The sequence below is a fragment of the Balaenoptera borealis genome, assembly GCF_965194805.1.
Source record: "Balaenoptera borealis genome assembly, chromosome: 6".
Lineage (NCBI taxonomy): Eukaryota > Metazoa > Chordata > Mammalia > Artiodactyla > Balaenopteridae > Balaenoptera > Balaenoptera borealis.
In genome coordinates this window covers 15,223,650-15,237,366 of record NC_138863.1, presented here as the reverse complement: position 1 = coordinate 15,237,366, position 13,717 = coordinate 15,223,650, and the positions used below count along the sequence as shown (strand labels likewise).

General features: G+C 37.6%; 1 protein-coding gene across 5 annotated transcripts in view; it reads right to left on the bottom strand.

Moving 5' to 3' along the window:
- FARSB (phenylalanyl-tRNA synthetase subunit beta) overlaps positions 1–13,717 on the bottom strand; it is a 65,883-nt gene that overhangs the window by 34,206 nt on the left and 17,960 nt on the right. For all 5 annotated transcript variants that reach the window (XM_082396810.1, XM_082396812.1, XM_082396814.1 and 2 more), the window contains 8 exons: positions 12,684–12,792; positions 11,672–11,742; positions 10,118–10,179; positions 9,122–9,173; positions 7,508–7,569; positions 7,027–7,234; positions 6,430–6,510; positions 2,544–2,636 (listed from right to left, as the gene is read on the bottom strand). In XM_082396810.1, the coding sequence (XP_082252936.1) occupies positions 2,544–2,636; positions 6,430–6,510; positions 7,027–7,234; positions 7,508–7,569; positions 9,122–9,173; positions 10,118–10,179; positions 11,672–11,742; positions 12,684–12,792 (738 nt within the window). The remainder of the gene's footprint in view (positions 1–2,543; positions 2,637–6,429; positions 6,511–7,026; positions 7,235–7,507; positions 7,570–9,121; positions 9,174–10,117; positions 10,180–11,671; positions 11,743–12,683; positions 12,793–13,717) is intronic.

The following is a 13,717-nucleotide window of genomic DNA, read 5'->3' as shown; positions in this document are numbered from 1 at the left end:
AGAACACAGGGACTTCCCTGGTGGCACAGTGGATAAGACTCCATGCTCCCAATGCAGGGGGCCCGGGTTCAATCCCTGGTCAGGGAACTAGATCTCACATGCATACCACAACTAAGGAGCGCAGGAGCCACAACTAAGGAGCCCATGTGCTGCAACTAAGAAGCCTGCCTGCTGCAACTAAGACCCAGAGCAACCAAATAAATAAATAAATATTAAAAAAAAAAAAAAGAAGAGAACACCTCTCCTACTATATTCACTCTACCAGAAAGCTGCTATTAGCCTTCAACTCAGTGCTTTCTGAAATATGGGTCACTTTCCCAACCAGCGAGAAAGTGCCCAAACCATTCACAGAACAAAACTACAATGTTAAAAAAAGCTTAACTTATTAGAATAGAAACAAGCCACTTTTGTAGATGACTTTTTTAGGTTTTTTTTCACTTTATTTTATAGATAAGATTTATTTCTTTAAAAACTCACAGCAACACAAAAAATTAAACCTGAATCGGATCAAGCTCCTAGATCTAACTCCAATTTACTGAAAATATAGGGGACCACAGGAATATAGTCAGCAAAATCCTAAATGTGAGAACCCTACAGGATAGTGACCCAGTTTCTTCCACAAAGTGAAAGGGGGAGGGGGAGAGAGGGAAAGAGATGAATGGATGGAGGAGCAACCTGTGGATTAAAAGAGACTTAAGAAGCACATCAATCAACTTTAATGTATGAACCTCATTTGAACCCCAAATCAAATAAACTATTTAAAAAAAGACACCTGAGAAAATTTGAACAATAATTGGATATTTGAGGATATTAAGGAATACTATTGCTAATTTAGGGGGATATGGTAATTTTCTGTAATTGTGTTTACAATAATTATAGTAAAATTTTACATACTTCAGTAAATAACATTTCTCTTATTTCATCCATTCTCTAGTATAACTACTACCAGAAAATAGCCCAAAGTTAAGAATTATGCAAAAGAAAGAATAAGCTTAGACAATAAATTGAGATACAAGACCATGAACAACTTACACTTATTTTAACCATAAATAAATATAAACCTGTTAGCCAGGTTTGGTAATGGTAGGACGTTATCTGTTCATAAAGGAGGAGTAAAATAGAGAATCTGTCAAATCTAAAAGACAGACTCTCATCTCTTACGTATTTAATGCAGAAATATTGAATCTTACGTGTGCTGAGCCACAGCTATTTAGAGTGACATTTAATGTGTTTCTGATTTGTTTTCCTTCCACTAGTATAAAATAGATACGATGTAAACCCTAAAGAACATAACATTACCACATTGTAAGAAATCTATCAAGCTTGAGAAATAAAACTGGGAGAAAAAGAAATACTGGAAAAAACTCAAATAAAAATCCATTAAGATTTACTGAAAAATTTCTCTATCCAAATGAATTTGAACATCTCTTATTAAAGAGAACACTTCACACGTCTTAGAAAAGCTAGTGGGCATCAGAAATCAAAATATAAAAATTATCACAATCCTTCTAAACTAGCATAAAGATTCTTCAAAGTTCTGACACTGAATATGGAGAAAGAATTTATGTATTTGATGCATATTATTAGCAATTAGCTCTTTAGTCTAGCTCTAATCTGCCACATTAGTACGTAGCTCTATACATTAAATCTAACTTTAAAAAATCTAAATATTAACATTTTTAGAACTTTTAGAATTTTTAGAACTAATCCAGACACTACTTTTACAAAAGTGAAAACCAAGATCCAAAGAAACTATCTCAAATCAGAGTTCATGTATTATTTTATCATTAACTTTCTGAAAAGCATGTCCTTCCAATTCTAAGATTCCCCTTGATTCTAGAAGACATGATCTTCTCTAAAGCCTATTTAAAAAAACACTGAAATGCATATACAAGGAAAATAGAATGAGCTTATTAGTATGAAAGAGATAAGACGATTCAAAGTCATTAATAAGCAAAGATATTATAACTCTGAAATGCTCTCTTTTGATAGTTAAGGTCCGAATCTATCATGTAAATCACTTAACGTTTACTATTAAGGGAGTATCATTCTCATTTAAATATTCCTAACCTCCACATGAAACTGCCAATAAACTAGACAATTACAATGAAAGGCACAGTCAGCATGGTCCAGAACTGGCATAACGACTTATTTCAAAGTAAAAGACTTAATGGAGGTACTGGGAACAGGTGTAGTTTCACTTATTACAAATGGGTGGAAAAGAGATGAAACCTGAAAATAGTATTAAAAAAAAAAAAATCAACTGTGAAATGGAAAGTTCAGACAAGAAAGGCTGGGCTAGGTATAGGTAGCACAAAGCAAGTTAGAACCGCCTATAAGGTTAATCAAGAAAAGATTATAAAATGTTTAAAGAATTTTTGTCAGTAATGTATGTAAGAACCAAATATAAACCTATCCAAGAAGAAATTCTAAAGAAGCTCTGTGATTTTGCCATTTGAGATAAAATAACTGAAGAGACTTTTCATAACTCATGTACTGCCTCTCAGTTTTTACCCAAATTCTTAACTACTTAAAACTCTTACCTGAAATTCAGCTGTTTTAGGATTACTTATGAGGACTGCCTTTGTTGCAGAGATATGCAAACCCAGTTTATCAGCAATATCTTCTTGGGAGCACTAAAAAATACATAAAAATAGATCAATATGGAAAAGCAATGACTAAATCCAATATAAAAGGTATTTAACGCTGTAAGAACTTTTGATGGCCTCATGGCAATGTAGATTATATAAAGTAAACTAAGAATAAGCTGAGAATAAACATATATCAATTAAATTCAGGTCCACAGCAGATGCAATTTAACATTAATAATTCTCTTACAATGAGTTCTAACCATGATGCAGAGCTAAAGTACATTTTTCACATGGAGCTGGTGGTATAACCTGTACTTGGGCCCCCCTAAGCTAGCCTCCCATTGACCTTACCAGTCTAGTCTCCTACAATCCCCTACTCATTCCCTGAATTGTACACTTTTCCCTACCTTTACCTGAAATGCCCTCCCTGCCCGACTTGCTGCCACCCCGCCCCCTGCAAGATTCTACTTAAAAGACATCTCTTCCACCACTTCCATAAAAATAACCCTAATGACTCCAGTCGGAAATTCTCTCTCCCTCCTTGGTGTTCATATGACTTTCTGTTTTGACTACTATTGTAACCTCTGCAAAATCTGTACTGACTTGTGACAGAATGGTGCGACTAAGAGCAGAATTCAAATGACCTCAACGATGTCACTTAACTTCAGTGCATATGTGCTTGATAAAGCTCTGGGTAATGAGCAAACTCCTAAGCACTCACCCACCAAAAAGAGAAAGACGCCTGTCACCCTCAAGAACCAGGATGGGAGGCAGAATTCTGAAAATAAAACTCAATGACTATGAGATACAGCAAGTCTTTATCTCAATGACTATGAGATAAAGCAAATACACTACTTGGCACAAACTAAGTGATCAAAAAATATTAATGATGATAATTAATGTCATTATTAAGAATAAACAATTATCACATATATTAATGTTAACGTTTGAAAGAGTTTAAAACTTAACATGAAAACTGATGTACCATCAGTTACTCTTTTCTATTTTCCAACATTAGGTTGGAAAATAGAAAACTGTCCTCAAGGACTAGTGGTCTGTATCTCACTTAGAAAAAAAGAACGGGTTTAGATCCATTTTATGCCAATGCCAGTTCTAATGACTTCTGCCTTGTTCTTTCAGGAAGGATTCTGAAGACACATCCAGGCACAGCAGAAAAGAGCTCCCTGCACCGCCATAGCTGCAGCAGTGGAGGATGGCAGCAGGCACGCTGGGAATAACCATTTTTTCCTCCATAACATGGAGGAGTTTTAATAACAAGATTTAGACATAATGTGACCAATTAGGAAATGCAATTTACATGATGCAATCTATTCTCAAACAGAACTAGTACTGTCTGTATCAAAGAAAAAGGCCCCACAGACACATGGCTACACAGTTAGGTATCTGAGTGACCTTGCACTTTATCATGATGACGGACCATAAGGGATAGAGGTAAGAAGCAATTTAAATCAGGTATCCTGAAGTGGCAGTAGCTGGTATACAGGATGAAATGTTTATAAGTGTTCATATTTATGTGTTTATTTTAAATAAACACATTTACGTGTTAGAAAAAATAGAATAAGTAAACGAAGCCCATAGTTTTTACAAATATTATTCTTAAATAAGGCTGAAGTAGGCTTTTAGTTTTAAAAGTGAGCTAATTTAAATGAAAATATTAAAACTGGTATGCAGATATAGCAAAAATCATGATGATGATATGTGAATTACTTACACCTGGGAAGTCAAGGGCTGGGTTTTAGGAAGAGAAGGGCTGTTACTCTTGTGCAAAACTAGATATAAGGCTCAGTGATGTTTAGGTTTGCTTAGAAAGTATGTAACTTTATAAATACCTTTCATGTTGAAATTCCTATAGGAAAACTGTTACTACAAATCTGAGACTCTCTAGCACCTAACTCTGACCCCTGCCCTGCCCCGCCCCACTGTGATAAATGTGTTGAAGTGACCTTGGACAACTGAACAGACTGTTTCTGGCACTCCTGGTGGGACAGTTCAGTCACAGGCCTGGGGTACAGATAGACCTGTGCTGGAATCCCTGGTCCACAGCCAATTGGCTGTGCGAAGTGGGACAAGTTACCTCAATTAACTGCTGTGTAAGACAGAAACACCTACTTCACAGGGCTGCACTGAGAGATGGAATCATGTACATAAAGCCCTTTGTGGAAGACAAACTCTCTCTGCAGAGTACCTACTTGTCAGGAGGCAGAGCACGTGCTCCCCCTTAGATGCGTGGGGCTACATAGTTACAAAATCAACTCCTTTGCCACTTAATATAATTATAAAAAATAGAATACATTTCTAAAAAAACAGAATACATTTCCTTATGCTATTTTTTGTATATCAGTTCACATGAAATCACTGCTGCTCCTGACTGCATATGCATGTGTGGTACATATATGAATGACATGGTACTCAAACCTAGCATTCAGTCTGACATAACAGAAAAGCACTCCTCAAGAAGTCAAAAGGCCAGATTCTGGTCACGGTTCTCCTGCTGTCTGTGTAAACTTCGCTGGGTACTTATCCTCTCTCGGCCTCCGGCTTCCTCACTGGTACAGTGCCTGGCATATAACAGATGTTCCATAAATGTTGTTGAATAAAAGATTTCTAAACCAGAAAAAGGAAGGTGTTGGGACTTCCCTGGTCGTGCAGTGGTTAAGAATCCGCCTGCCAATGCAGGGGACACGGGTTCGAGCCCTGGTCCAGGAAGATACCACATGCCGCGGAGCAACTAAGCCAGTGCGCCACAACTACTGAGCCTGCACTCTAGAGCCCGAGAGCCACAACTACTGAGCCCGTGTGCCACAACTACTGAAGCCCACGCACCTAGAGCCTGTGCTCCGCAACAAGAGAAGCCACCGCAACAAGAAGCCCGTGCACCGCAATGAAGAGTAGCCCCTGCTTGCCACAACTAGAGAAAGCCTGCGCACAGCAAAGACCCAACGCAGCCAAAAATAAATAAAATAAAATAAAATAATTAAAAAAAAAAGATTAAAGAAAAAAAAGAAAAAGGAAGGTGTTGAACTAGATCTGGAAGGTCCCTTCCAGTAGGAACATCCTGTGAATTACAAAGGCTCAATAAAGTGATGTGAGAGAGGCTACATCTCCCCACCAGCCCTCTGTGTACTGGTCGTGATTCCCACCACTGTTTTCCGTAAACACCTTAAAAGACTGAGACGTTTAGAGCTGGAATTGTGTTGCGGGGAGCTTTCCTGGTTGTTTTGGTTTTTGCCTTACATCGTTAAGCTGAAACGGACTTGAATGGTCAAGAAGTACACTGCGGGCACCACAGCACAACTCAGCAAGAGAGAGAAAGAAACTACAAATTGCAGACACATTTCGATATCTTCAAATGCTCGATCTGCTGGGGGAGGGAGATTTCTGTCTGATTTTGTAATAAAACTCATTTCCTGACTTAGGCCTTTCATGTCAGCTTTTCAACTCAAAGCAAATGTCTGTGAACATGTTCAAAGACAAAGAAACAGGCTTAACGTGGAGCAGTCCACAAGCCCTTAGCCAGGGCGGCATCTAGTGGGTACAGCCACAACCAAATTAAGACTAAAAATTCTAACTTAATAAATTTGGTTACGAACTTCATTGTGAACCCTCCACAACTACATGAAACTCTAAAATTTAGTCCTTCGTGCTTTTCTGCGACTAAAAAAAAGAAATCTTCATTTCTTTACCAGAAATTACACAATCTCAGGTAACAAAGTGTTCTTCATAACTTTTTATAAATTCATACAAGGAATCACAGAACAAGTAATTTGGAGAGTCAAAGAAAACAATCAGCAGGGCACAAAAAGCATGTACAACATACCAGAGCAAAGGTAAGTGCCTCAGTGAATCCAGCAGCTGCCATGTCATGTCTCAGGAGTTCTGTGAGTTTATTTAGGGGAAACTGGGGGGAAGAAATTATTTCACCTCAATAAAATTTCCCACTTTTTTTTTATTAAAAAAAAGAGAGAGATTTATAGAAAACTTGTCACTTAAAGGAAACCACCCTTCCATCCTAATATGCCGCTCGTCCCACCATCTCCCCACCACACCGACCCCTCCCCATCACCTCACTACCCCAACACTCCTACCCAGACGTACAAACCCCCCGCTTCTACCTCTCCCACACGCCACTTCTGCCTTCAGGCCCAGGATCAGAAAATGAATCTCCTACTTAGAGATGCAAGAAGGGCTCCAAACTCGAAACCTGTCTTTCTTCAAAGAACTAGTCATCACAGGTTTTCAACGTGCTCTAATCAATCGGGCATCTGTTTTGCATCCTCTCCACAGCAAATGCCTCTCAGAGCAGAGCATGGCCAGTACTGCTTAATTCCTATGTTCTGTTTTTCTCGAAGCCTTCCTGGCATTCAATAATCAGTTTCTAACAATAAGGAGTGTTTATTTAAGGGTGCAATCCTACTTGATTAGCTATGGTGTATGTTTTCGGGAGAGTCATCTGAATGTTGTTATATCCATAAGCAATAGCTGCATCTTCTATGATATCACAGGCGTGGATAATGTCAGCTCTGGTCGGAGGGATTTCGATTTCAATCTGATTCCCATCGCCTATGACTTCTGACTTTAAACACATCCTGGTCAGAAGCTTGGCAAGATTTTCTGGAGTTTCTCTGAAATAGGAACGTACAAACCATAAACTTCACTGGATTACTTAAAACATGTTTATATTTTGTTTTAAAATATGCTACTACCTGAAACCTGTCTTTGTGAATTCCAATAGACACCAGACATCCTAACTGATGTTCTATCGTCACTTATTACTCTGAAGGGATATCAAAATTCTCTCCAAGCATTTTTTCAGGGAAAATTAAGCAGTCATATGTGTACTTCATTCTTGAATTCTCTTCAACAGTAAATAAATAAATGAAGTTTTCAGAGCATACCTGATCCCAACTTTTTTGTTAATTAGATCAGCTCTCACCATCTCCTTTCGATAAGCCAGTTCCTTAGAGAGAAAAAGAGTTTGAGAAGCTGAAATCAGTCCTGCCAGATACAGCATTAGCCTCTTTCTAATTCAATTCATTATTGTTGTGGTTTCAATACCCTCCCAAGAAGTTGTCATTAGAGCCAGATATCAAAAATAAACTCAGTGCGCTTCAGGACATTATTTGCTACATTATATTCATATATGAACATTCTACTTGCTAGACAACTGGAACTGCTTGGAAATATTATAAAATGCCAAACATTTTTCTCTTTTACTTGGTCCATCACCATTCTCTTCAGCAAAACACTAGGTGCATTACATCATTTCTAAAATGCTTACAAATCCTGCTGAAGATTTTCAATTTCATCTCATGCAAGTAGGTGTTTATGACCAAGAATAATTCATGTGTCATACTGTACTATCCATCATACTAAATCTAAGAGTGTTATGAAGTCATTCCTTTCCTATCATTTTTTTCAGGTGGGGAAAAGCAACTATGCCCCAGTCCTGGCTATCAATCTGCTCCAGGAGAGAGCCAGGCTGGGAGTGTCTCACGAATTAGTACTCACTCTCCTTCAAACAGTACGTAACTCTACCATGTGAGATAGGAACAAACACACATAAAATCCAGGCTTTTCAGCAACGTTGGAAACATACCTATGAGTATTTCTTATCACAAAATTACTCTCAAAACTGTAACCGCCACTAGCAAAAAGGCCGTAAATTTAAAAACCTGTTTGGACTCAGGTAAGGACAATGGGCTTGCTATGCAAAACGCAATTCTCAGAGCAGAAGCATCATTATCACCTGAGTGCAGCCGCCACCATGTAAAGAAGCCCAAGCTCGCCTGCTGGATGAGAGGCACCGGGCCTGTTCACCTCACTGCCAAGACGCAGACAAGTCAGTGAGGCCACCCCAGGTCATCCAGCCGCTAGCCTACCAACCAGCTGGAGCCTAGCAGAGATTAGCCCAGCCAGTCCTGACCAGAACTACCCAGCTGACCCCCAGAATCATGACATAAACAAATGATCGTTGTTTGAAGTTAGTAAATCTTGGGGTGGTTTGTGACATAACAAAAGCTAACTGATAACAGCAATTGAAATCAATTTTTAAAAAAACTGCTACTGGGACTTCCCTGGCAGTCCAGTGGTTTGGAGGGCTGACTAACCTTAAAAGGGGTGAAACTATAAATTACCTAGGTACCTAGTTAATAAGGGAATAAACCACAGGAATTATGGCCATATAATGCTGTGGTATAATGTAGTGGGTTGGGAGTGAAGTGTGGTATAATATAGTGTGTTGGGACTGTCTAGGCTTAAATCCTAGCTCCACCAGTGAATGGTAATAGGCAAGCTATTTAACATCTCAAGGTCAAGGGCCTAATGATAGCACCCACCCTCATAGGGTTAATGTGAGGATTAAATCCATGTAATACACACAGTATAGTGCCTGGCATGTAGGTGGGTGGATGCAGACAGAAAGACCAAAAAGCACTCTATAGCTATTATTATTAACGTCACTGCTGTTGTCAAAGTCATCATCATCATCAAGTCACTTCTTCTATACTCACTGGAAAGGTATGTAATTTTCCATTAGGAAAAACTACTTCAGCTGCTTCAACCCTGAAAACAAAAATAAACCAGAAATAAAATTAAATATAAATAAAAATAAAACTTAAGGGGAAAAAGGGCCATAAATTCTAAAAATGTGTGTGGTTAACAAAACTTTCCCTTGGTCTACAACTGCAGCCTCAACACATTCAATCTATTCACGTTCCAACACTGCTGTTTTGGATTAATCCTCCCATACACAACATCACTATTCCATTTCCGGTGGCTCCCATGTCTCTTCAGGCAGCACCCACTTGATAAGTTTATCTCCCAGTCCTGCAAAGCATGCATCCTTGATGAACACCTTGCCAATACGGACACACACATTCCAGGCTTTAACAGGGTCACGCTGTTACACATTGAAAGCTGACTGATACAACCACTAAAATGCAAATCAATTTAAAAAAATAACCAACACTGCCCATACAATTTCAGTCATGCTTTCTACAGTTATACATTTATTTTGAATTATAATACTCTAGAATAAACTATGAAGCTAGTACACAGTAAGGGCCATATAGGTTTGATAAGCAATTTTTTAAATAAAAAATTAGCTTTGGAACAAATACAGTAGTCTTATTAGTATATACAGGATATATGCTTTGCTCTTATATATGATTCTCTATCTTTGTTTAGCTGTTCCTTCTGCTGTTTCTCCATGTTCAGTCTCAAATCCTTAAATACAGCTTAAATTTCATTGCCTCCATGAGGTCTACCCAGATTGCCCCAGCTAGCAGTAACTTGCCCTTAGAAACGGCCAGAACATCACTGAAACTTTTTAAGGTACTTATCACTTTTTACTTTATACATTATTTGTTCATGTCTTAGCTCCCCAAAGAGATTATATATTCTAGTTACAGGAACCACATATTTCATCTTTATATTTAGCACAAGGCCTTAGTGCTCTAACTTCAGAACAACAGGCCATCATCGATAAAGATGCCGAACGAACTTACGTAAACTGATTCTCACAATATTCACTGAACGTGGTAACAATGATATCAAGAACTATTTTTGCCTGCAAAGGAGAAAAACAAATATTATGGTAACCCATAAATATACTTTCTTCCATCAGCTGGAAATGAATTAATATTTAATATAATTTAGTCTCCAAACATCTAAAACTGTATCTGTATATATAAATTTTAAAGAAAGAAGTGGAGTAAAAACTCTTGAGCTTGAGAGGCCCTGACCTTATGTTCAGGTGTTCTGCATTTATGCGGTTCTCTGACAGTTACGATCCATGACTGAGACAAATCATCTATTTCCCCACCCCCTCCCTTGGGTTGAGCAAATTTTAAGAAAGACAGATGGCTAACTATGGCAGTAAACCTTATCAGTCTCATAAGTTTCTGCAGCCAGATGCCAGACTCCTGGCCCAAGCACTTACTAGCAGTCTGATTTTGTGCATGTTACTTAATTACTGTCTTTGTACCTTTGTTTGTTTGTTAAGTAGAGATAATAAAAGTTCCTACCTCATTTGGTTAATATAAGGATTACAAGTATGAGTGTGTGTGTGTATAAAACACATAGAGCGATGCCTGGTACATAGTGAAGGCCATATAGATTTGTTAATTTATTTTTTTAATTAAAAGAAAAAATACAGTAACCTTATTGGGATATATGCTTTGCTTTTATACATACTTCACTCATATACAAGCTTCAGAAAAGATATCCAAGGTCTGCTAATGTGCAAATTTAAAAAAAGTTTTTAACAGGAAAAGCTATATTACCCTGACAATATTTCTGAAGGCACATATGGTATATAAAAGTTATAAATGAAATATCTTACAATGATCTCCAATCCTGTAAGATGTATGTGAATGCCATTTATCTGCCCTACTTCTATACTCCAGCCTTCTGCCATTCAAGTTTACCTTTCTTAATCTGCTTAATTGCCACCTCACTCTATGGCTTACTTAACATTTGTAAAGAAAAAATATGCCATAAAAAAAAGCTTTCATAACAATCCAATCTAATATATAGTGATGAAAAGTGACTGAACGATTAGTATTCTACATATTCTAGACATCTTTGTGTGTATAAACCCTTTATCAATTTGCTAAATAAAACTTGATAGCCAGTTGGTTTTATTTTTTTTTTTTTTACCAAGTACACAAAGGTACGAAATTAGTCAGCATTCAAACTAAGCCAACTAAGATGAACACTTTATACAGATGGCATTACAATGTATATCCCATTCTCTGTTTTACAGTAATGTATTTGGCTAATTCTCTCACAAGATAACAAGTTCCTTGAAGTCAAGAACATGTAACTCATTATTAAATTCATGGCATTGGAAAGATAGTAGGTGCTCACTAAACATTTGTCAACTGAATGAAAGCACCTTAACCAAAATACAGAAGAGCTACCTCTTTCTAATTTTCTAAATGGCTAAAGTATGCCCCCACCTACAAAATAAACATATTTTAAAGTTTAGCCACATGGTCTTGGCCCAGAAGTAAAAATCTACCCTGACAGTACAAAAATAGAAAAAAAGTTTTATTTACCTTAGTAAAGTCGGTCCCTGTGCATTCAATAAATATATTTCTAGTATTTACTGTTATTTTGGAATGATTTCCTGCAACAAACACAAAACAATAATGACAAAACAATCAGTTTCAGAAACAAAAGTGCAAGAAAAAGCTCTACAAAACAGAAACTACATTTTAATTTAGAACATAATATAAGCTGACACCTCAGAGGTAAGGAGATACACAACTTTTATTCTAAGCTCCCATTATAAGTTGGAGAATAAAGATAAAATAAAAACAAGGCTTTACTGAGTGCATTCCACACGTAGGGTGCTTAACAGAAGTTGTCTCATCTCATTTTCACCACGATCTATGACAGGGCTGCAGGCAGGACAACTAAGATTCAGAGATTAAGCTCATTGAACATGATCACAGCTATTAAGCGGCAAGGCTAAGATTTGGGTTTGGATCTGGCTCACTCCGAAGCCCACTATGAGTACTAGAGTCCAAGATCTTGAGGAGGAAAAGAGTCTCCTTCCCATCATGAATCAACTGAACCCCCTTCTCACCTCCAGAAGGGCAAACATCTATGGCTTTGACATCACTAAATTTTGTAAATACGTTCAAGTTGCGTCTTCAACAAAAGCTTCAGAAAGGAGTTAAGAGGGTAAAATTCAGTTTTAAAATTTTAATTTAACTATAAAACAGCAGGCCATACAGAATTTGACTTTAAGTTTAACTAAATGAATTACCTGCTAAAACCAAAATATCAACACCCTTTGGAGGAATATAACAGAATCCAGAGACTAGCACCAGAAAATATTTATGAACTTATAAATATGTATACATTTATAAATTACATTAAAATCACCAGTAAAATACTGAAAACTGAATGAAAAGAACTATTACAATAAAATCCACAAAAGACCTGAGATTCTCAGATTGAGTCGTCTGATTGATTCAGTCAAGTCTATTGAGAATTCCACAGAAATGATAAAGAATAAGAGGGAAACAGCAAAAAACCTATGGTGCTTAAGAAATAACTCACCATTGATGACTGGAGGCATTGAAAGGACGACACCATTGCTATCATAGATAACTGGATACAGAGGTTTATTTTCAATTATATGTAAATAATGTTTAAGGTGGTTGTCAGTCTGAAAAAAAATTAAGTCAAACAAAATTAGCTTTTTATTTCTGTCACTGTAATTAGTTTACATACCTACCTAGCATAAAAAGAGGGGGGAAAATCAGAAAAACAATAAAACAGCCCCCAAAGTTTTAAATGTATAATATTTTCTAATGTAAACTAATATCTCAGAATCCTTATACAGCCTCATTTCCTACTGGGGAAAGATAAGACCGCAACCGTTTTTCAAGACTGAAAACAGACTTGCAGAGTAAGCCTGAATCACCTTAAGCAAAACACAAACCATACAAAACTATTTAGATAAATAGGAAGAAATCACTTGCAAATGAGGTCAATGATAATAGCTTTTTCCAAATGATACCCACCTCTTTTACTATTTGTTAAATGCAATTTAAAGTGACTACTGAATTCATTTTCACTGCTGGACTCTAAAGTGCTAATCATGGGAGGCAGACGCTTTTTAATAGTGCATGCTACAAAAAAGCTAGCTAAATCTCATTGTTCCTTATATTTGAATGAGTGAGTTTTAGTTATACCTAAATACGAATATTACAATGCGGTATGACCTACTTCAATGGTTCTCAATCCTGGCTGTACGTTAAAAACATCTGAGAGGATAAAAGTAATAACAGGGCTTCCCTGGTGGCGCAGTGGTTGAGTCTGCCTGTCAATGCAGGGACATGGGTTCGATCCCTGGCCTGGGAAGATCCCACATGCCGCAGAGCAACTAAGCCAGTGCGCCACAACTACTGAGCCTGTGCTCTAGAGCCCACGAGCCACAACTACTGAGCCTGCGTGCCACAACTACTGAAGCCCACGTGCCTAGAGCCCGTGGTCCACAACAAGAGAAGCCACGACAATGAGAAGCCCACACACTGCAACGAAGAGTAGCCCTCGATCACCACAACTAGAAAAGCCTGCGCACAGCAACG